A 24,284-nucleotide genomic window follows, 5' to 3' on the forward strand; every position below is an offset into this window, starting at 1 on the left:
CTAGAATGCAAGGTAGACAGGCAGGAGGCTGGAAGAACACAGAAAGCCAGGTAGCACCAGGAGGTGCAGAAGTCAATGCTTTGGGTGGAACCCTTCTTCAGGACCCAGGATTGGCTGAAAGCCTGTGGGAGGAGGAGAGTGAGCACATTGCCAAACAACTCAGCATTTCTTAGACATTCTAATGCTTAGTGAGCACCTGCCTGAAGGAAATATGTGTCCACTGCTGTCCCTGTGCAGTACTGAGTACTTGCTCTGTACACGCACATAGTGACTTCAGGACAAGAGGTGGTGGGAATTCCTGATGAAGGGTCCTGCCTGAAACGTCGATTTTCCTGCTCCTCGGATGCTGCCTGACCTGGTGTGCTTTTCCAGCGCCACACTCTATCGACTCTAACTCTCCAGCATCTGCAATCCTCACCATCAACTAGTTGCTGGAATTCCCACTGGACTTCCCTGGCCTGGGTCCCTTCTCCTGACATCAATGGCAATGCTCAAAGACTGGGGACGATTAAACACATCCCTATCCTTCTCCAAAACAACCGGCTCAGAAATAATGTGAAGAGGAGTCCTATAAGACTTGAAGCATTAATTCTGTTTTAGTCAGAGAGGAACTGGTCTGGGTGGTTTACTCTTCAGAGGGTCAGTGAGGACTTGTTGGGCTGAAGGACCTGTTTCCACACTGCAGGGAATCTAATCTGTTTCTCTCTCTGTCCACAGGTGCTGCCAGACCTGCTGAGTTTCTCCAGTGGTCCCCCGTGTGTGTTTCACATTTCCAGCATCTACAGTGTTTTGCTCTTATTACAAAAACTTGGCATGGACACATCCACATCCAATTTCGGAAACCACGTCGCCCATAGGATCCCATTTCCAAACCTCACCTTTGCGTCATTGTTCTGCGTGCATTTGGAACATTCCATGTCAGCAAAATGGGGAGGCAATGTGTTATTGAAATGTGATTAAAATGAATAACCAACATTACAAACAAATAGCCCAAGACAATGTGGTTAATGGTGGGCATCTTCAAATATACAAATGGCACAACATTCAGGCTCATTTCTACTTGAACAAGAAAGGAAATCAACTTCATCATTCATGCCATTTTGTAACTCATTTTACCTTTCCAGGAGGATATTTAGGTTTTTATTTTATGTATTTTCATGTCTATAAGGTTTGTGGCAGTTAATCTTTGTCATTATTGCTTTTGTTCCTTAGTGATGAAAGGCTTTTTCAGCCATTAGTCTGTGATGGTGAATGAGTGACCAGGAGGAAGATTTGCCAATTGTTCTAGGAATGAGAAAAGCAGACTGACTCAAAGACAACACCAATATCCCCGTACTAGGAACTGTAAACATAGTTGCTCAGCAGTGCTGGGGGCTGCTGACAGGGCCACCATTTCAACAACAATGGGCTGTTAACAGTATAAACAGTCTTTACACGTGAATACTGACTGCTTTATTTCGTTTTATTTCCTCCCTCAGCTCATATGGCATGACATAGGACAGCATGTAATAGAAAAAGGAAGACAATAAGCTACCTCCAGGAAAGCAAAAGATTGAGGTGCCCAAACGCACCTGCAGGGAGAATGTATCAGGTTATCCAAAGCCGTTAAATGTCCTTTTATTGTGAACATCTGAATAAACTTGAACAGGTTAAAGACTTAAAATGATTGTCCATTCTGTCGGTATTAAATTTATCCAACACAAGATTTGGCATGGGTGCTTTTGTTCGTCACTAAAGTCTCTTTAAGTTAGATTTCTGTCGCAGTGATTTCCTCAAATCGAATCTCTTTGTTTTGCACTTCAATCCCACCTATTTCCCTGGACTCCAGTTCCAGAGTGAGTTGCCTCATCTCTCTTTCCAGCTCTCGATTCCTCCTGTACATTTGAATGTAGTTGTGTTGCAGTTGCTTCTGGTACCGAATCACTTTCTCTTTCTCGCCTTGCCAGGTGCGCCGCTCCACCTCAAAGTTCTCCAGCTGGTTCTCGCACCTCTTGCGTTCGTACATGAGCTCAGCCCTCAGTTTCTCCACCTGCTGCCTCAGGGTCTGATGGCTGTCCGTGGTTTGCCGCTGCACCTTGGCTTCGTCACTCTCGTACACCAGGGCAGGGTCTCCTTGCTCCTGGTTCATGTGTCTCGTGTGGCCCAGGGCTTCTCTCAGGCCCACTGTCTCCTCCTCCAGCTTTCCCACCTTCTCCCTCAGAAACTCGGCCTCGTTCTTCTTCCGCTGCAGCTCATTCTCACAGACCTCCAGCTCCAGGGTCTTTGTGTGGACAGAATCCCGGAACTCGTGAATCTCATCCTCGTGATCTTGGAGTTCAGCTCGTATCTCTCGGAGTTGAGCCTTCAAGGAGACGATTTCATTGCCCTTCAGAGAGAGCTCAGCTTGTGAGTCCTTCAGCTGCTGCTTCAGCAGAGAAATCTCTCCAGACTTCTGGCAAACCTAAGGGGAGGAAAACAATGAACAGAAATAAGATGTTTGTTCAGCAAAGGTCTCCTCTCAATCCACTGCACTTTGTTCCAAATCATTCTCATCTTATTTACTCTTCAAATGTGGAAATGAGAGTAAAGAGCTTAGGTCTAGGGTTCTGGGAAAAGGGGAATAAAACAGTAAAGGTTAAAGTCAAACATGAGTTTCCAGTACACTGTAGAAAGAGTAAGAGCTACAGAATAAGGATCAGATTAGTGTCGGAGAATTGTAGGATAAAAGGAACATATAACAGCAAATATTGCTGGAGAAACTCAGCAGGTCTGGCAACATCTGTGAAGAGAGAAACAGAGTTAACGTCTCAGGTCTAGTGACCCGACTTCAGATTAGAGCTGGAATGTTAACCTGTTTCTCTCTCCCAGACCTGCTGAGTTTCTCCAGCACTTCTCTGCCTGTGTTTCAGATCTCCAGCATCTGCAAGTTCTTCATTTTATTATCGGATACAGGGATGTGGAACAGCTGTGGTAAGAGAGGAAGAGGGAAAAGGTGAACAACAAGAGAGAGAGAGAGAGAAAGAGAGAACTAATTATAAAGAAAGGGAGATTAGTTAAACACCTGACATGAGGGAGAGACATGAGAAGACTGTGAGACTTGAAAGGGTTCAGAAAAGATTTACAAGGATGTTGCCAGGATTGGAGTATTTGAGCTATAGGGAGAGGCTGAATAGACTGAGGCTGTTTTCCCTGGACTGTTGGAGGCTGAGGGGTGACCTTAATGATTTTTAAGAAGACTTGTAGCTCAGGTTGATGATAAGTATATAAGTTAACTCGCTGAGCTTGAAGGTTTGTTTTCAGATGTTTCATCACCGTACTAGAGTTCTGGGAGCAGCACTGGGGACTTTCACTGATAATGTGACCTAGCATGGTGACAAAACATCTGAAAACAAACCTTCCAACTCAGTGAACTAACTTACATACTTACCGCATGCAGGTTTATAAAATCATGAAGGGCATAGATAGATGATTTCCCTGGTTTGGGAGAGTCCAGAACTAGATGCCATAGGTTTAGGGTCAGAGGGGAAAGATATAAAAGGGACATAAGGACCAACTTTTTCAGAGAGTGTTATGTGTATGGAATGAAGAAAGTGGTGGAGGCTGGTACAATTACAATATTTAAAAGGCATCTGAATGGGTATATAATTAGGAAGGGTTTGGAGGGATGTGGGTTGAGAGTGTGTTGCTGGAAAAGCACAGCAGGTCAGGTCAGGCAGCATCCAAGGAACAGGAAAATCGACGTTTCGGGCCAGAGCCCTTCATCAGGAATCTATCAGCACCCGTGGACCTCACTGTCTCCTTAGAGGGATATAGGCCAAGTGTTGGCAAATGGGACCAGATTAGTTTCGGATATCTGGTTGGCATGGGCGAGTTGGACTTAAAAGTCTGTTTCTGTCTGTACAGCTCTATGACCTATGACATCCCAATGGGGCATATTAACAGGCTTCAAGAAAAGCTGACCTCATTATAAAAGGAAAATTAAGGACAACAGTTCCGGGTATCAGGAATTCCAGTTATGCTGATAGACTGGAGAAGTTCGGAAGGGTTTCCTTCACTCATTAAGCAGCCTCTTAGGGAGTCGAGACTCAACCATGTTACTCTGGTCTGGAGTCACACATAGACCAGATCAGCTCAGTACGGCCTGAGAGACCAGACGGGCTTTCACAACAATCCAAAATAGTGACTGTGACCTGGAAACTGAGGCGAGCTTCCAATTTTAGACTTCAGAAATTAAATACAAATTCCACCAGCTGTCACAGGAGGATTCAAACCCAAGAAACCCCCAAGTGCCTGCTTTGCTAGCCTCATACCCAACGTGCCTGTAGAAAGGAAGCCATTCCTGCAGTGACCTACCTCCCATTTGGTTTCCTCCAGTCTGGGCCCGAGCTCGGTTTGCTCTTTTTCGATGGTCGCACACTTCTTCTCCAGGAGTTCGCGTTCCTGCAGCAACTGGGCGAAGTCCTCCTGAAGTTTCTTCTTCTCCTGCTGGAGTTGGAAGAGCTGCAGCTGCAGGACCTGCTGCACCCTCTGGGCTTTCTGGGCGTTCTGCTTGAGCTTGTTGGTGCAGCTCTGCCTCAGCTCCTCCATCTCCTGCTCGCAGCGGCACCGCTTCGCCTCATAGAGCCGGCACAGGGCAGACTCGCTCTCGTCCAGGCCCAGGCGCAGCTGCTGCAGCTCGGCGTCGCGATCCCTCAGCTTGTCCTCCAGCTCACGGACCAGCAGCTCGTGGGCGGAGACCGGCGAGCGGTCGCAGGAGCCGCCGTCAGACAATAGGGGCCCGCGGCTGGTCAGCGACGCCGTGCTCTTGCTGGACGAGGAGCGGCCGCTGTCGGAGTTCGACAGTCCCCCCGGCACGCCCCTCTCATGGAACGCGTGCTGCTGCTGCTGCTGCTGCCCTCCAGCCTCTGTGGTTCCCCCCTCGAGGTGTGGCCCACAGCCTGTGCTGTACGTCGGGAGGCTGGACAGGGAGTTCCTCCCAGAGTCCGACATCGTTCCCGAGTGCACGCTGCTCCTGCAGTTGTACGCCTGCAAGGAGCTGGGCTTTTCCACAGAGTTCACCGAGCTCACTGAGCCCCCGTTGAACAAGATGTTGAGACTGCCCTGACTGTCAGACAGCCCCCCGTTAGCCAGACGAGGGACAAGGTACTGCACCGAGCTCCTGTTCTTGGTCAGCACCGGCTTGAACGCTGTTGGTCTGATCAAGTTCTTCTCGATGTTCTGAAACACCAATAAACATTAATGACAAAACAAACAATCCCACAGATAGAGAGAGAAAAATAAGAGATCGGTCATTTCAACAATGTCGTTTATAAAGTTAAAAATCACATCACACCAGGTTATAGACCAACTAGTCCAGCTAGTTTTCGGAGTGCTCCACAACCATCAGATGAAGGGGCAGCGCTTTGAAAGCTAGTGCTTCCAAATACACCAGTTGGAGTATAACCTGGCATCGTGTGATTTTTAACTTTGTCCACCCCAGTCCAACACTGGCACCTCCACATCATGCCGCTTATAAAAGGGGTGGGTGATGGTTTGGTTTTATTGAAAGCAGGCTGAAGAGGCAATAACCCTTCACTGTTTAAGAAACGGAAGGTGTTGCTGGACCAACAGTTTCCTTGGCCTTACCATTTCTGGCTCCTGACCGCCAGGGAAGCTGTAACCTTTTGTCAAATATGCTCCCAGGTCCCTTTAACTCGCCTCTACAGTCCTGTCCTGCATAGCCAAGTCAGTCACTCAGGACCCTCTTGTGGGAGCAGTGGTCATGTCTGTACCCCTGGACTGGGAGGCCTGGGTTCAAGTCCCATCTGCTCCAGAGGCGTATAAAACATCGCTGAACAGATTATGTAGAGTCCTACAGCACGCAAACAGATCCTTCAGTCCAACCTGCCCATCCCAATCAATATCCTAAATTAACCTAGTCCCATTTACCAGCACTTGGCCTATATCCTTCTAAACCAGGGGTGGGGAACCTGTGGCCCTAAGGCCATTGAGCGTGGCCTTTTGAATGAATCCACGGTTTGCAGAACAAATCTTTTTTTTATTATTATGTTTTTTCTCGTCCTTTATTATTTTTATTTTAATTTTAAAGTGAATGTATTTAAAATACCAGAGATTAAAAGAAAATTCAACAAAATAACCCTCACAGACTGACCGCCACAATTAAAATACATAATTGAAGTTTCTTGGATGCGGCCTTATTAGATTACAACTAACAGAATATCGCCTTTCCAAAATGAAAAGATTCCCCACCTCTGCTCCAAACCCTTCCTATTCATGTCCCTATCCAGATGCTTTTAAATGTTGTAATTGTCCCAGCCTCCACCACTTCCTCTGGCAGCTCATTCCGTACACATACCACCCTCTGTGTGAAAAAGTTGCCCCTTAGGTCTCTTTTATATCTTTCCCCTTTCACCCAAAACCTATGCCCCTCTAGTTCTGGACTCCCCCACCCCAGGGAAAACACCTGTCTATCCTATCCATGCCCCTCATGATTTTATAAACCTCTATAATTAGAAGTGGATTAGAAACATAAGTTAAAATAAAAAAAAACACCAAACTCTCTGGCCAGGTAATAATCGAACATTCAGAGCAGGTCATGAGGATGTTTACTGGAGCTACAGGGGACTCCACACACACTTTTATCAGGGAAACAGATCAAAACAAGAACTTCACAATCTGTGAGGAGAGGCTAGAACTTCAAATGGAAGTTGATGCAGTGGGTGGACATGTGACAAGTGAAATTCAATACAGAGAAAGCTGAGGTGATCCATTTTGACATAAAGAACATGGACAGCAATTATAAAAGAAAGGTTACGATCCATAAGGTGTATAGGAGCAAAGAGACCTGGATGCATAAGTTATTAAAGGTAGTAGGACAAGTGGACAGAGCAGTGAATAAAGCAGACAACATTCTAGACTTTAATAATGGAACACAGAGCGCAGGAGTAAGCAGCTTCTGTTAAACTTGTACCTGACCTCAGTTCAACCTCAGCAGGAATACTGAGAACAGCGCTAGGCAGTACACTTTGGAAAGATGTGAACACATTTCAGCGAGTGCAGAAGAGATTGATGAGAATGCTTCCAATGATGAAAAAATTCACTTTTGAGGACGGGTTGGATAAGCTGTAACAGTTTACCCTAGAGAGGAGAAAGTTATGATGAGATTTGATAGAAGTTTTCAAAATCATAAGGGATCTGGACAAAGAGGAGACGGAGAAATTGTCCCACTCTTTAGAGGATTGAGAACAGAGGGCACAGATTTGAATAAGTTGCAAAAGAAGTAAGTGTGAGATAAGAAAAAGACATTCTCACACAGCGTGTGGTTAGAGTCAAGAGCACACAGCCTGGGAGTGTGGCAGAGGCAGGATGTGGGGGAGAGAATGAGAAAGAGAGATAGAGAGGAACTGAGAGAGAGAGTGATAGGCAGACAGAGAGAAAGAGGTCAGAGTCGAAAAGTGTGGCACTGGAAAAGCACAGCAAGTCCAGCAGCATCCAATGAAAAGGAGAGTCGATGTTTCGGGATAAAGTAGGTGGGGAAGTTCTGAGGGGGAGAGAGAGGGATTGAGACAGAGGAACAAAAAAAGAGAGACTGAGAGAAAGAGACAGAGAAAGAGAGAGGGGACTGAGAAGGACAGAAAGAGAAAGAGGCGCAGAGAAAGAAAAATTGAGACGCACTGAGAGAGAGAAAGACAATGAAAGACAGAGAGAGAGAGAGAGAAACACAGAAAAAGACAGACAGCCAGGGACAAAGAGAAGAACAAAGAGATAGGACAGAGAGAGAAAAAGACACAGAGAGAGAAACTGAGAGATGAAATAACAAAGAAAGAGACAGAGATGAAAGAGACAGAGAGAGAAATCTTGATCCAATCACAGGTTTTCGCTGATGCCTATAAACCACTACTGGAGCCTCATTCCCATAGTTTCAGATGCCATCTGAACTTGATTAAATTACTGTTGTTTATTCACGTTCACAGTTCCATACATAGTGCACTCTGGAGGAAATAAATAATTCAAAGCTAAGGTTGCTTTTTCGGAACGTTAGAAAGTCCTCCAGGAACCAAAGTCATGTTTGAAGCAGAGCTTTTTAAATGGAGCTGTTGCTGTTTGCTAATCACTGCACTGCCCCCCCCCTCCCAAACCAATGCTGACAAACTCGCACAGATCTTGTGAGTGCACAGGGCCCAGTGTTATTACATCAAACCTTTCTGAGATTTGGCTGCCATTCTGATGGAGGTGTTAGCCTGTAGACAAGAAGTCTTAGCCATGGCTATGGACTGCCAGGGAAAAGCCCTCTCCCCACTCTGGGTTTGCAGAAAGCACAGCCAAACACTTCCCCAGGATTTTGATGTCAGCTGTCTTGAAGGGGAGGGGGAGAGGGTGGGGTGGTGCAAGGACTATGATGCATCATAAGTCAACACAGTGGGATGTAACAGGCTGAGACTACAGTCTGAAAAACCACATCAGGTGAAAAACTGCATCTTCATGCTGTGCACTGAGAGAGACAGTGACACTGTCCTTCATTGACTCAGACAACACACACACACAGGCCGGTGCACAGAGACCCAATGTACGGTAATGTAACAACATCCACACTAATCATCACATTAGCAATTATGGTGGTTCTGTTTCAATATCACCTGATGAAGGAGCGTCGCTCCGAAAGCTAGTGTGTTTCCAATTAAACCTGTTGGACTATAACCTGGTGTTGTGTGATTTTTAGCTCTGTTTCAAGATGATTACCATTTCATTATCGGGACATAATGAGTAGATACTTTATATTATGCATTAACTGGGTTTAATTCACGGAAACACTAAATACATGGAATTGTACATGATCAGCTGATACTTCGACACTTCACATTAACATTCCATTCTCAATCATTAGAACTATTTGCCCTGGATGATAGCATATAAGTCAACAGGTATTAAACATGGCCCCCATTGTTTTGGCACCAAAATCTACACTTAGGCCTGAATTTTGGCACCACATCCACAAACATCGACTCCCTTCAGCACCGGCGCTCAGTCGCAGCAGTGTGTACTATCTACAGGACACACTACAGAAATTCACCAAAGATCCTCAGACAGCACCTTCCAAACCCATGACCACTTCCATCTAGAAGGACAAGGACAGCAGACAGATGGGAACACCACCCCCTGCAAGTTCCCCTCCAAGCCCCTCACCATCCTGACTTGGAAATATATCGCCGTTCCTTCACTGTCACTGGGTCAGAATCCTGGAATTCCCTCCCTAAGGGCATTGTGGGTCAACCCACAGCACATGGACTGCAGCATTTCAAGAAGGCAGCTCACCCCCACCTTCTCAAGGGGCATCTAGGGACGGGCAATAAATGCTGGGCCCAGCCAGTGACACCCACATCCCATGAGAGAATTAAAGGTAATTGTTCTGTTGGATGGAGTGACCAGAGGAGAATTTTCCAGTTGGAATGTGTGTTCTAAGCTGGAGAAGCCACTATCTCAGTTGGGGCAGTACACCTTTGTCTGATTTCTGAAGTTGCTGACTGAAACATGACAACCACAAACAGTTTGGAATGGCTGATTTTCCAGGTATAAGCCAGACAACAAAATATTAAACACGGTGGTAGCGTGAGTGTATACAATGCACTCTCAAATGTCACGGGCTTTATTAATAAAGGTATAAGAATCAATATCACATGCTCCTGCTGAATTACACCCTGGCACCTTTTGCCTGTTCAAATATGGGACTTATACACTGTTTGATATCCCATTGCCAATATTAACTGACAGTGAATGTGGCTGGTTCAATGCTGGCTGTATCCAAGAAAATGGGAGCTGCTTCCTGAGTACTAACTAACTGCTGCAATTGTCATCAAAATGGAAGGTTTACAAACACTCAACAAAACATCAGAGCTACCAGTGAACATTACAGAGCTCCATGTGGCCCTCTCTCTCCTAATTGCTTTCCCATCTCGATCAATCAACAATCCCTTCTATTCCAAAGAAGGGTCATGCTGAACTTTAAACATTGCGTTGCTTCTCTCTCTGCAAATGCAACCATTCCTGTTGAGTTTCTCCAGCAATCTCTGAAGATAAAAGCAATGTATTATATTTAGTGGCAATCTGAAAACCAAACAATCACTTCCTTCCTCTATATCTTCCCATCACCCCTTCACCCTGAGAGTACCACCAGTCATTTCCAGAAAGCACCCCTCCCCTCCCAACACTCTGATCATCCTGCTGTAGTCTGGAACCTATCTCTCCTTGTGATCCGTCATTTCCAAAATCTCGTGGGCATTTCCCAGTGAGCTGTCTTAGAGATACCCAAAATCAGACAGAGGACCAAGGTGCTGTATTGGGTGTGCCTCAGGATTAACCCTTCCATGCAAGGATCATTCCCTGTGCCCGGTTCCTGCTAGACTTGAGCAAGCTGTTAACTTTTATCAGCCTCCTGAATGAGCATGGGTATTTGTGTAGAACAGCTGAAAAATAACATGGTGGGTGTACCTAACCTACACTGATTTACAGAAAGTCTGCCTTCTTGAACTCCTGCAGTACATGTTGACCCACAATGCCCTTAGAGAGGGAATTCTGGATTCTGACGCAGTGACAGTGAAGGAACGGTGATATATTCCCTAACCAGGACGGTGAGTGGCTTGGAGGGGAATTTGCAGGGGGTGGTGTTCCCATGTCTCTGCTGCCCTTGACCTGCTTGATGGAAGTGGTTGTGGATTTGGAAGGTGCTGTCTTGGTGAGTTTTGATAATACAGACTGCTGCTACTGAGCGTTGGTGGTGGAGGGAGTGAGTGCTTGTGAATGTGGTGCCAATCAAATGGGCTGTTTTGTCCTGGATGGTAGTAGACAAGCAGGAGGCTGGAAGAACACAGCAAGCCAGGCAGCATAAGGAGGTGGAGAAGTTGATGTTTCTGGTGTAACCCTTCCTCAGGACTGGGGGGGTGGGTGTAGGGGGGAGCTGCAGATAAAGGGGGTGGCGGGTGCAGGGTGGAGAAGTGGGGATAGCTGAAGACAGGTAGAGGGTACGACTTGGTTGGTCAATGGGAGGAATGAATCCGCTTGGTGGCAGGGAGCAGTGGAAGGGATGGGGAAGGGGCTGGGAAGGGGGTCAGTGGATGGAAAGAGAGGTTATTTGAAATTGGAGGACTCAGTGTTGAGTCCATCGGGCTGTAGGCCGCACTGGCGGAAGATGAGGTGTTACTCTTCCAATTCGCACTTTGGTTTGTTGTGACAATAGAGGAGGCCAAGGATGGTCATGTTGGAGAGGGAGTGGGAAGGTGAACTAAAATGGTGGTGACTGGGAGGTTCGGTCGGCCCCTGTGGGCCTGGCTGTGATGCTTGGTGAACCGTTCCCTCAGTTTACAATAGGTCTCCCCGATGTAGAGAAGACCACATCGAGAGCACATGATGCAGTAAACGAGGTTGGAGGAAAGGCAGGTGAACCTCTGTCTCACCTGGAAGGGCTGTTTGGGGCCCTGGATGGAGGCGAGGGGGGTGGTGTACCAGCAGGTTTTACATCATTTCCGGTTGGAGGGGAAGTTACCTGGGGGGCTTGGGTAGTGCGGGATGTTAGTGCAAAGAGTGGCGTGAACCAAGGACTGTCGAAGGGAACGGTCCTTGCGGAAGGCAGAGAGGAGTGGGGAGAAGATGATGTTCATGGTGGTGAGGTCTAGCTGGAGTTATGGAAGTATTTAAGGATGATGTGTTGGATGCAGAGACTGGTCGGGTGGTAGGTGAGGACAAGGGGGACTCTGTCTTTATTGTGTTTGGGAGGGGGGTTTATAGCAGTGGAACAGGAATGGGGGTAGTGCGATGGAGAGCTGCTTGGTTGATAGAGAGAGGAAAAGCACGTTGTTCAAAATAGGTGGATAGCTGGGATGCTTGGGAGTGGAATGCCTCCTTGTCCAAGCAGATGCAGGGGAGGCGAAGGAATTGGGAGAACGGGATGGAGTTCTTGCAGGATACTGCGAGGGAGGAGGTGTAGTCCAGGTAGTTATAGGAGTCTGTGGGTTTGTAGTAAGTATCCGTCTGGATGCGGTCCTGGATGGTGTCAAGCTTCTCGAGTGTTGTTGAAGATGCACTTATCCAGGCAACTGGGGAGGATTCCATCGTGTCAATAATTATTTTCTAAATCCAAGTTATCTTCCTCAAAGGGTAAGAGGTTGAAGCTAAAGTTATTGACGTCTCTACATTACTCCTGTCCTCCAACACTCTAAATTTCTTCGGGCTCCTCCAATTCCGGCCAACTTGCACTGCCCCCAATTCCACTGCTTCACCATTGAGCTGCCTGGACCCTAATGTCTGGAATTACACATCTAAATCTCTCCACACCCTAAATCTCTCCACACCCTCCCTTAAATCTTTAAACTCTTTGACTATGTGACCAGGTGCCTGTTCCAATCTAGTCTTGTGAAGCTCAAGATCACCAGTGTGCTTGCCCACATTCCTGTGAAGTGGTTTGGAGTTCTTTTGCTGCATTAAAAGGTGCTTTATAAATGCAGGTCATTGTTGGAGAGTGTGCTCCTGATGTGCCAGTTACATGGCCCACCACATGACCAATCAATCATTCATTAAAACAGTCAACAAAAATGGACATTCATCGAACAGAACTCACTGCCTTAAGATGTTCCCCAACATGAGTGTCAGACAATTAAGTACATCTCAGAATGTCGACACCATTGTAAAAACAGTTTGCACACAGATGGAACTTGTGCACAGAAAGCTCTCATAAACTAGACCTGAGTTTCTTTTTTATTTAACAGAAAAAGCGAATAGGGAGTGAAAGTGAGCAGATAATTTTAAACCCAGCTCAGCTGGAAGCCATTGGTTGAATCAGAAGCAGTAGGTGATGAGATGCCAATGTATTAGCCAGAATGAACCGGGACACCCATTCCCCCTCCTCACCCCCACCACAGCATCACAACGCTGTTAGATTTGCTCTCCTCAATTGTAAAGTTGCAGTGCTGGGTAACTTCAAGGAAACATCGAGTAACTCTTTGATTTGGTATTTTGAAAAGTCTGCATCAGCTGTGGCTAAACAAACAAGGGTCAAAAAGTCTGGCGCTGGAAAAGCACAGCAGGTCGGGCAGCATCCAAGGGGCAGGAGAATCAACGCTTCAGACAGAAGTCTGGTGAAGTACTAATACCCGAAATATCGACTTTCCTGTTCCTCGGATGCTGCCTGACCTGCTGTGCTTTTCCAGCGCCACACTTTTCGACACGGACTCTCCAGCATCTGCACTCCTCACTTTCTCCAAAACAGTGAAATGACAGATCACATTAAACTGCAACAAATGCCATGCGAATCCACAAAGTTTAGCAATGGGCCTGAGGATTGGGGCCAGTTTTAAGAAGCAGCAAAGAATGCCTGCAAAGATAATAAGGAGGGGGAAAGCAGGGGGTGTGCATAACTGGGGGGGTACTGTTTGCAATTTTGATTTCCTTGTCTGAATACAATTTCATTAGAAACAGTTTGGAGAAGATTCACTCAACTCATTCCTGGGATGAAAGAGCAGCTTTATGAAGGTGGACAGGCCAGGCTGAAACATGGTGGGGTTTGGAAGAAACTTCATTAAATCACTCACAATCTTGACAGGGGGTAGACAGAGCAGACACCAGGGTGTACTTCCATTTGTAAGGAGACTAAAACAAAAGGGACTGCATTTAAGAACTTTTAAGGCAAAAATGAAGAGAACTGATTTCTCTCCAAAGGCGGTTAGACTGTGGTATTCTCTTCCCTGGACGGTAGTGGATGTGGGCAGCTCTTTAGATCAATACAAGGTGAGTCTGATAGATTGTTAACAAAATGACATCACAGCCACCACCATCACAGAACACTATAGACTGCTCTCTCATCACAGAGAGGCACAAAGAGAGAGAGAGAGAGAGAGAGCCAGAGAGAGACAGATACACAGAGAGAGAGAGAGAGACAGAGAGAAGGAGAGAGAGAGACAAAGAGAGACAGAGAGACAGAGAGAGAGAGAGAGAGAGAGAGAGAGAGACAGGGAGAGAGAGAGAGAGAGAGAGCCAGAGAGAGAGAGACAGAGAGAGACAGGGAGAGAGAAAGAGAGCTAGAGAGAGAGAGAGAGAGAGACAGAGAGAGGGAGAGAGAGAGACAAAGAGAGACAGAGAGACAGAGAGAGAGAGAGAGAGAGGGAGAGAGAGAGACAAAGAGAGACAGAGAGACAGAGAGAGAGAGAGAGAGAGACAGGGAGAGAGAGAGAGAGAGAGCCAGAGAGAGAGAGACAGAGAGAGAGAGAGACAGAGACCCAGAGAGAGAGACAGAGACACACAGAGAGAGAGAGAGAGAGAGAGAGACAGAGAGATAGAGAGCGACAGATACACAGAGAGAGAGAGAGAGACAGGGAGAGAGAGACAGAGAGAGAAAAACAGAGAGAGACACACAGAAGGAGAGAGAGAGACAGAGACACAGAGAGAGAGAGACAGGGAGAGAGAGGCAGAGAGAGAGAGAGAGACAGAGAGAGAGAGAGAGAGACACAGAGAGAGAGAGACAGGGAGAGAGAGAGACAAAGAGAGAGAGAGAGACACAGAGAGAGAGAGAGAGAGAGCCAGAGAGAGAGAGACAGAGAGAGAGAGAGAGACAGAGACCCAGAGAGAGAGACAGAGACACACAGAGAGAGAGAGAGAGAGAGAGAGACAGAGAGATAGAGAGCGACAGATACACAGAGAGAGAGAGAGAGACAGGGAGAGAGAGACAGAGAGAGAAAAACAGAGAGAGACACACAGAAGGAGAGAGAGAGACAGAGACACAGAGAGAGAGAGACAGGGAGAGAGAGGCAGAGAGAGAGAGAGAGACAGAGAGAGAGAGAGAGAGAGAGACACAGAGAGAGAGAGACAGGGAGAGAGAGAGACAAAGAGAGAGAGAGAGACACAGAGAGAGAGAGAGAGAGAGACAGAGAGATCAAAAGAGACAGATTCAGAGAGAGAGAGAGAGAGAGAGAGACAGAGACACAGAGAGAGAGATGGAGAAGTGGAGAAAGAGATGGAGACAGAGAGACAAAGAGAGAGAGATAGAGAGACAAAGAGATAGAGAGAGAGAGAGAGAGAAAGAGACAAATAGATGGAGAGAGAAAGATAGAGACAAAGACACAGAGACATATATATATATAGACAGAGAGAGAGTGTCAGAGCGAGACAGAGACAGAGACAGACAGAGAGAGCTGGTGGTGGGTTTAACCCAAGGGTCTCCACATCTCAGGTGTGGGCCAAAACTGAGAAAGTGGAGCTGAGACCACCCAGCCAGGACATTACTGAATGGTTGAGCAGGCTTGAAGGGCCAAATGGTCTCCTATTGCTCTAAAGTCCCACGAAGTCCTAACAGCATTTAAGATGTGTCGGAGTTACTATGCTACAATTGTAGCACTCTTGCTAGGCCTATCCTTCCAGACCCCGGGTCCCAAAATTCAAATGATTGCACTCACCTTCCAAACAGTTGTGTGAAGGCAGTGAGCCACAATTATTTCATTCCATTTCTCACAAACTAGGAGCAGGAGGAGGCCATTCAGCCCCCTGCGCCTGCTCTGCCATCCAAAATGATCATCCAACTCTGTAAGCTGTTCCCTCTTTCTCCCCCATACTCTTTGATCCCTTTAAGAACTATATCTAACTCCTTCTTGAAAACGTTCACTGTTTTGGCCTCAAACAGGTTCTGTGGCAGAGAATTCCACAGGCCACCCACTCGCTGGGGAAAGACATTTCTCCTTTTAAGCAATATTTGTAAGTTTAGAAATGTCTTGTTTAAAGTATACTAGGTAAGGATGGCGGATTTCCTTCTCTGAGTTTTATGATGATGGTTACAAGGTCACAATTAGGACTGGCTTTAAATTCCAGACTTCAAATCACATTTCACCACCGGCCAAAATGGATTTCTGAATTCATGTCCTCCAGTGCACGAAGCTGGTATTCGGGATTACCCATCGAGTGCCAAAACCACTCCCCCAACCAAGTCCCTGTAATAGTCTGAGACATAGGTTCAACCTGGGTAATGGTGAGAGGAGGGCGGATTGTAAATTTACTCAATTAATCTACTCGGAATTAAAAGGTGCTTAATCTCAGTAAATAATGATAAATGTAGCAGATTGATGTGAAAACCCATTCATTAACTTGGGGACGGAAACCTGCCGTCCTTACTCGGTCTGACCTACACCATGACTCCTGACCCACAGCCCTCTGCAATATCCGAGCAAACCCCATACGGCAAGAGGTGTCTTACCATGAGACAGTTCAAAGTGGGAAATAAATTAGAAAAAAAGATCTACTAGGGTACAACCTGGGCTGGAAGGTTTGAGTTATAGGGAGATTTGCATAGACTGGGGCTCTTTTCCCTGGAGGGTAGGAAACTGAAGGCTGACCTTATAGAGTCATAGAGTCATAGAGATGTACAGCATGGAAACAGACCCTTCAGTCCAACCTGTCCATGCCAACCAGATATCCCAACCCAACCTAGTCCCACCTGCCAGTACCTGGCCCATATCCCTCCAAGATCTATAAAATCATGAGAAGCATATGTAAAGTAGACAGCCAACAGCTTTTCCCCAGAGCAGGGTGGTCTAAAACTATAGGTTTAAGGTGAGAACGAAGATGTACAAAACGGGTCCAGAGGGGCAATGTTTTCACACAGAGGGTGGCGAGTGTGTGGAATGGGCTGCTGGAGGGAGTGGTGGAGACTGATACAATTTTGTCCTTTAAGAGACATTTAGACAGGGACATGAATGGGATAGGTGTGGAGGGATAGGGACCATATGCAGGCAAATGGGACTAAATTAATGGTGAAAACTGGGTAGCATTGACAAGTTGGGCTGAAGGGCCTGTTTCCATGCTGTAGGCCTCCCTAACTCTCAATGCTTGCTTTGCCAGCCGCTAACAGACAAAATAAAATAAAATAATTTCCTCTTTTGTATTCCATCCTGGGAAAAGTGTGCAGCAGCATTGAGTGTACAAGGACCCTGGACTCTTTCTGAGTCTGTTACACAACAAGAGCATGCCCTGTGTAAAACCCAGCACCTTCCTCCAAACAACTTTATCCTGTCAGCAGAACACTAGAAACAGAGGAGGTCCTTGTCCATTCTCCAATTTCCCTCTGAACCAGTTTTTAAAATTGTCTCGACCTTGCTAAGGATGTGCGTGGAGGACGTGTCATTGTTAAACTGGAGTCTAGAACATGCAAGTGATTCGGCCCCAACTAAAGTCTGCTCCTAATGCTCCCTCTGAACCCACCCCATTAGCAGATCCTTCTATTCGATTCTCTATCATATCCTTCATTGCCTCAATGCCACTGACACCAATTCATTAAATCCCTACAGCATGGAAGCAGGCCATTCAGCCCATCGAGTCCACACCGAACCTCCTAAGGACATCCCACCCAGATTCATGCCCCCTGCCCTCGGCATTTCTCATGGCCGATCCACCCTAACCTGTGGGAGGAAACTGGAGCACCCGGAGGAAACCCACGCAGACACGGGGAGAATGTGCAAACTCCACACAGAGAGTCGAACCCAGATCCCTGGCACTGTGAGGCTGCAGTGCTAACCACTGAGCCACCATGCCAGCCTTGAAAAAAATACATTGAGCAATCAAAACAAATCTGAGAGAAGAGATTCCTCCTGAATTTGGTATTGACGTAAGAGGTTATCTTATCTTGGTGACTTTTAGTCTTACTCTCCTTACAGTGATCAATCTCTACACCCAGCCTAAAAAAAAACACTCTTAATGTCTTAAAGACTTCTCTGAAGTTTCCCCCCCACCACCCCCAGCCTTTCCTGAAGAGTTCTTGGTTGTGGTCATGTTCTTGTGAATCTTTTCTGTACCTTCTCCAGTGCCTTCACATCCTGCTTATGAAATGGGGCAATGGATCCACACACACTGCACTGACTTGGAGAAACTGAGGGCTGCGGATGCTGGAAAATTAGAGTCAAAATGTGTGGCGCTGGAAAAGCACAGCAGGTCAGGCAGCATCCGAGGAGCAGGAGAATCGACGTTTCGGGCATCAGCCCTTCATGAGGTTGATTGGTTGTCATCAGAATTCCTGAAGAAAGGCTTATGCCTGAAACATCGATCCTCCTGCTCCTTGGGTGTTTCCTGACCTGCTGTGCTTTTCCAGCACCACATTTTTCAACATTACTCTGACTGTGCGGGGTGGACATTAGTGAACAAACCATTCAGAGGTGCTTTTAAAATTGCTTTGTGCATTTTATTAAATGCACATGTTTAATCCACTGAGAACAAATAGATTCAACACACAGTAGGTTAACTATTTTTGCAGTATTGAGCGCGTGTTTTGGAAAAGCAGGTCAGGCAGCATCCCAGGAGCAGGAAAATCGATGTTTCAGGCATACGAAATTCCGGATGAAGGGCTCTGGCTTGAAACATCAATTCTCTTGCTCCTCGGATGCTGCCTGACCTGTGCTTTTCCAGCAACACAGTCTCAACTCTGATCTCCAGCATCTGTAGACCTCACAGTCTCCTATTTGTGTTGTATGATTAGCCTGGGATGTAATTAATTCAAGGCAATTATGTTCTGCAGCAGGACCAGGGGACTAAGCCGGATGATCAACAATGATCATATTGAATCGCAGGACAGACTCGAAGGGCTGAATGGCCTACTCTTGCTCCTCTTTTCTACGTTTCCCCAGGAGCTTGTCTGCTAATCTACAACAGGAGGGGTAAGAGGCTGGAAGAACACAGCAAGCCAGGCAGCACTAGGAGGTGGAGAAGCCAACGTTTCAGGTGTAACCTTGCTTCAGGACTGATCTATAACAGGAGGGCACACTGTTGTGATGATGTTACAACACAACTCACTGGTATGTCAGTAAGCCATCACATTGCCCACGAAAAGGTGCCAGTCGTGACTCACCTTCTCAAGTTTGCCTGAGACTGGAATTATTTTTGGTGGGGGCCCTTGGATATTTCCACTGGTCGACCTGGCTTCGCGGAAATCTTCAGGATTGCTGCAAGGGCTGCTGGGCGATTCTGTCATGCTCCAGACTCCATTGCGATGGTCTTCGGTTAAGTAAGCATAAGTCCCACTTTTTCCAACTGCTGAACATTGCCTCTTGGAAGCTACTCCACCAATACAGTCCTGAGAGTAGCCATTTTTGAGGTGCCCATCCTGTTGCCTGAAAATGTTCGGCATTTGGCCGGTCTTGCGACATTTGCTGTTGTACTCTGTAGCCTTGCAGTGCTTGTCATGATAGTTGCGCCCTGATACGAGACTGCCAACACTTCCCATGGTGCTCTGCAAGATCGGCGATGCTGCAGATGTTTGCAGTTTGTGCTCACTCTCAAGATTCTGATGCTCAGAAGCTATGGGCATTGCCTGAATCATTGCCATGGCGATGAATTGTCACAATGTCCACAGTATTTGGGCTCCCTGGCAATCAGATAAGACAAAGACAAAAACAATTAGTGAAATGCAATGCTGGAAAAAATAGACATTTCAACATTTACATTCACAGGAAAAGTATCTCCAAGAGATCACGCTGCGTGATGCACTAGCACATTGCAATTTTACCACTTCAATCCAATCCAAAATATCGAACATTGGAGCAAGAATAGGCCATCCAGCTCTTTCAGCCTGCTGCACCATTCAATATAGTCACGGCTGAACAGTGCCGTTCCCACTTTCTCCCCACACTCTTTGATCCCTTTAGCATTGAGAACTAGATCTATCCTTCTTGAAAACATTCAATGCTTTGGGCTCAATTGCTTTCAGTGGCCAAAAATTCCAAAGGCTCCCCACTCTCTGGGTGAAGATATTTCTCCTCATCTCAGTCCTCAATGGTTCACTTTGTATCTTGAGACACTGGGCCATGGTTCTGAATCCCTGGTCATTGAGAATATCCTCCCTGCATTTACTCTGGTCAACCCTGTGAGAATTGTTGGGGTTTCGTCCAAGTTGGTCCAATCATTATTGGGATTAATTTCCCACAGATTGTGAAAAGGGGGTGAAGGAAAATGAGTTGATTCAAATTTGGTGTTTAATCACTCTTGTTGGAAAACATGCTTATCGAATGAAAATAGGACAGCACTGAACGATTTCTTAATTGTCACCACCTCACAGAGAACAGGGTAGGATGGCAATTCATGTCAACAAATTGGACCAATTAATCCAAACAATCACAAGAGTGGCTGGAACAGGTTATTACAAACTGCTGTTGAGACAGCAACATATCTCTTCACTTGTGAGTCTGAGGCAGAATAGAACAAGCTGCGTTCCATAAGTCGCTGTTCTATACCTGACCTGGAGTACTCAAAGTTGAGAAGTAATTCATTTCTGAGTGCTGACATCTTTGACCTCCACAGACATAAGAAGAGACTAGAAAGAGCATGTTTTCAAAAAAACCCAAAATACTTTACAGCTAGAGATAGACGTTGAGTAGGAAACATATCCACTTGAAGATGGCAGGTAGTGACATCACACACATGAATGATGCAATCAAATTACACTGTCTATTGTGTGATGCTGGCATTTTTCACAACTCATCAATGACACGTCACGATGACAGAAGGCTGAGGCACCCTTTAGTAACTGTCTGTGCATTGATATAGTTTGAAACTGTATCTGAAGCTTTCTGGTAATGTTCTTTGTTCTTCCTCCTTTAACAATCACCATGGCAACGGATGGGAAATAACAGGACTGCGTAATTAACTGAAGACTATTGGTAAGGAGCTGGTGTCGTTGTAATGTCACTGGATTAGTGATCCAAAACTACTGTTCTTTATTTTCATTCATTTACAAAATGTGGGTGTTGCTGGCTAAGCCAGCAGTTCCTGCCCCATCCCCATTGGCAGGTAAGAGTCAACGGCATCTGATTCACTAATGTCCTTCAGTGAAGGAAATCTGCTGTCCTTGCCTGGTCTGGCCCATATGTGACTCCTGACCCATGGGGTGGACTCTCAACTGCCTCTGGGCAATAACAGTTGCTTATCCAGTGACACCCATATCTCATAGCAACAGGGAGGAACATTTCACCCCATTAATTACACCATCTGAATGTCATTGCTCCTCAGGGTGAAAGAATCAGGAGATTACTGTTGAATGTATTAACAATTAGCATGAACACAGAACACACTAAATCTGGACGACATCTCCAGCCTGACCTCCAATCAAAGAAACACAAGTCACAGAAGAAAATCAATTTTTCTGGTCAGTGTTTCAGTGTTTGGTTTTTCAAAGATGTCTTCAAACAACATCTTGTTTTCTTCCTTTTCAAGTTTACGACTGCATCCAATGGCAGTAATTAGAACACAATCCCTTTGATGTACGTACTACCATTTATATATTATCTTCTATATTTGGACAGTAATCTATTGGAGAGAGGTTTCACGTGTATTATTCAGCGAAAGTGCAACATTTAACTGACAAATTATAAAAACGTTCTGGTTGACAACATAAATTTGTAAGCAGTAAAGGAATCAAGGGTTGTGGGGAAAAGGCAGGAAGGTGGAGTTTAGGATGATCAGCTCAGCCATGATCTCATTGAATGGCACAGTAGACACAATGGGCTGAATGGCCCACTTCTGCTCCTACATTATATGACTTTATCGCCTTACGGTCTAATGGTCTTATATTGCCCATGGATATCTCATACAAGAAAGGGGCAGCACGGTGGCTTAGTTGTTAGCACCGCTGCCTCACAGTGCCAGGGACCTGGGTTCAATTCCCGTCTCAGGCGACTGACTGTGTGGAGTTTGCACGTTCTCCCCGTGTCTGTGTGGGTTTCCTCCGGGTGCTCCGGTTTCCTCCCACAGTCCAAAGATGTGCAGGTTAGGTGAATTGGCCATGCTAAATTGCCCGTAGCATTAGGTGCATTTGTCAGGGGTAAATATAGGATCAGGGTGGGTCACTCTTCGGAGGGTCGGTGTGGACTTGTTGGGCTGAAGGGCCTGTTTCCATACTGTAGGGGATCTCATCAAAGCTATGTATGCTTTGTCATTCTGGGCATGTCTGAGAGGTCACTGCTAAGGTCATCATTTATTGACTAGCCCTTACTGAGAAGCTTGTGGTATATGCTGACATCTAGAACGACTGCAGTCCATGTGGTGAAGGTAATGCTGTTGGACCCTAGCTTCCACATTAAAGTGATCACACTACAAAGTATACGAGCAGAATTAGCCCATCACGTCTACTTAATCATTCAATCATGACTGATATATTTGTCAACCCCATTCCCATCCTTCTTCCCAGAACCCTTGATCCCCTTACCAAACAAGAACCTCTCTATCTCTTCTTAAATATACTCAGTGACTTGATCTCCACAGCCCTCTGCAGCAATGAGTTCCATAGATTCCCCACCCTCTGGTTGAAGATATTCCTCTTCATCTCCGTTCTAAAGAGTTGTCCCTTCATTCTGAGGCTGTGTCCTTCAGTCCCAGTCTGTCCTATTAATGGAAACACCTTCTCCTCGCCCACTCTATCTAGGCCACTCAGTATTCTGTAAGTTTCAAACAGATCCCTGCCCCCATCCTTCTAAACTCCATTGAGTACAGACCCATGGTCCTCAACCACTCCACATATGACAAGCCTTTCCTACCCAGGATCTCCTTTGGATCCTCCTTTGGATCCTCTCCAATGCCAGCACATCCTTCCTTAGATATGGGGTTCAAAACTATTCACAATATTCCAAATGTTGTCTGACCAAAATCTTATACATTCTCAGCAGTACATCCCTGCTCTTGTACTCTAGCCCCCTTGAAATGAATGTAACATTGCATTTTCCTTCCTAACTGAACCTATGTACTAATCTTAAAAAGATCCTGAACTGTGACTCCCAGGTCCCTTTGTGCTTCATAGTTCCAAAGCCTTTCCCCGTTTAGAAAATTGTCTATGCCTCTATTCTTCAGATCAAAGTGCATAACCTCACAGTTTCCCACACTGTACTCCATCTGCCAGTTCTTTGTTCATTCTCCTAGCCTTTCCTTCCGCAGCCTCCCTGCTTCCTCAACACCACCTGTCCCTCCACCTATCTTTGTGTCATCTGCAAAGTCAGCAACTATGCCCGAAGTTCCTTTGTCCAGATTGTTAATATGTAACATGATAAGTTGTGGTCCCAATACTGACCCCCATGGAACACCACTAGTCACCGGCTGCCATCCTGAAAAAGACCCATTTATACCCACTGTCTGCCAGTCAGCCAATCCTCTGTCTATGCCATTACCTTGCCCCGAACACCATGGACTCTTACCTTATTGAGCAGTCTCCTGTGTGGCACCTTGTTCAAAAGCTTTCCGGAAATCCAAATAGATCTTATCCACTTGCTCTCCTTTGTCTAACTTGCTCTTTACCTCCTCAAAAAATTCTAACAGATTTGTCAGGCATGACCTCCCCTTGATGAACCCTTGCTAGCTCTGCCCTATTTTACCAGGCACTTCCAAGTATTCTGTAATCTTATCTTTAATAATGGACTCTAAAATCTTACCAATGACTGAGGTTAGGCTAACCAGCCTATAGTTTCCCATCTTTTGCCTCTCTCACTTTTAAACAAAGGTGTTCATTAGCCATTTTCCAGTCCTCTGGGTCACTCCTTGACTTCAGTGATTCCTGAAAGATTTCCATCAATGCTTCTACAATCTTCTCAGCTATCTCCTTCAGAACCCTATGGCGCAATCCATCTCGTCTGGCTGATTTATCCATCTTCAGACTTTTTGGCTTGCCCTGCAGGTTCTCGTTAGTGGTAGCTACTACACTTACCTATGACTCCTGACTCTCGAAGTTCTGGTATGCTGCTGGCATCTTCCATTAGGGAGACTGATGCAAAGTAACTGCTTAGTTCCTCCACCATTTCTTTGTTCCCCATTCCTACTTCTCCAGCCTCATTTTCCAGCAGTCTAATGTTCACTTTTGCCTCTCTCCTACATCTAAAAAGACTCTTGCAATCTTAGATTCCCTACAGTGTGGAAACAGGCCCTTCAGCCCAACAGGTCCACACCGACCCTCCGAAGAGCAATCCACCCAGACCCATTCCCTGACACCTAACACTATGGGCAATTTCCCATGGCCAATTCACCTAACCTGCTTTGGACTGTGGGAGGAAACAGGAGCACCTGGAGGAAACCCACGCAGACACGGGGAGAATGTGCAAACTCCACACAGACAGTTGCCTGAGGTGGGAATTGAACCCGGGTCCCTGGCACTGTGAGGCAGCAATACTAACCACTGTGCCACCATGCCACTTCTTTGATATTTTTAGCTAGCTTACTCTCATGTTTCATCTCCTTTCACCACTCATTGCTTTTTTAGTTATCCTTTGTTGGTTTTTAAAATCTTCCCAATCATCTAGGCTTCCATTAATCTT

General features: G+C 46.1%; 1 protein-coding gene across 4 annotated transcripts in view; it reads right to left on the reverse strand.

Moving 5' to 3' along the window:
* Positions 1 to 1,441: 1,441 nt before the first annotated feature.
* The window catches only part of lzts2a (leucine zipper, putative tumor suppressor 2a), a 226,085-nt gene continuing 203,242 nt past the window's right edge, over positions 1,442 to 24,284 (reverse strand). For all 4 annotated transcript variants that reach the window (XM_072557079.1, XM_072557077.1, XM_072557080.1 and 1 more), the window contains 3 exons: positions 18,845 to 19,360; positions 4,333 to 5,196; positions 1,442 to 2,440 (listed from right to left, as the gene is read on the reverse strand). In XM_072557079.1, coding sequence (XP_072413180.1) covers positions 1,748 to 2,440; positions 4,333 to 5,196; positions 18,845 to 19,321 — 2,034 coding nt within the window. In that variant the 5' untranslated portion in view covers positions 19,322 to 19,360 and the 3' untranslated portion in view covers positions 1,442 to 1,747. The remainder of the gene's footprint in view (positions 2,441 to 4,332; positions 5,197 to 18,844; positions 19,361 to 24,284) is intronic.

This window comes from Chiloscyllium punctatum, chromosome 38 (assembly GCF_047496795.1).
Source record: "Chiloscyllium punctatum isolate Juve2018m chromosome 38, sChiPun1.3, whole genome shotgun sequence".
Taxonomy (NCBI): Eukaryota; Metazoa; Chordata; class Chondrichthyes; order Orectolobiformes; family Hemiscylliidae; genus Chiloscyllium; species Chiloscyllium punctatum.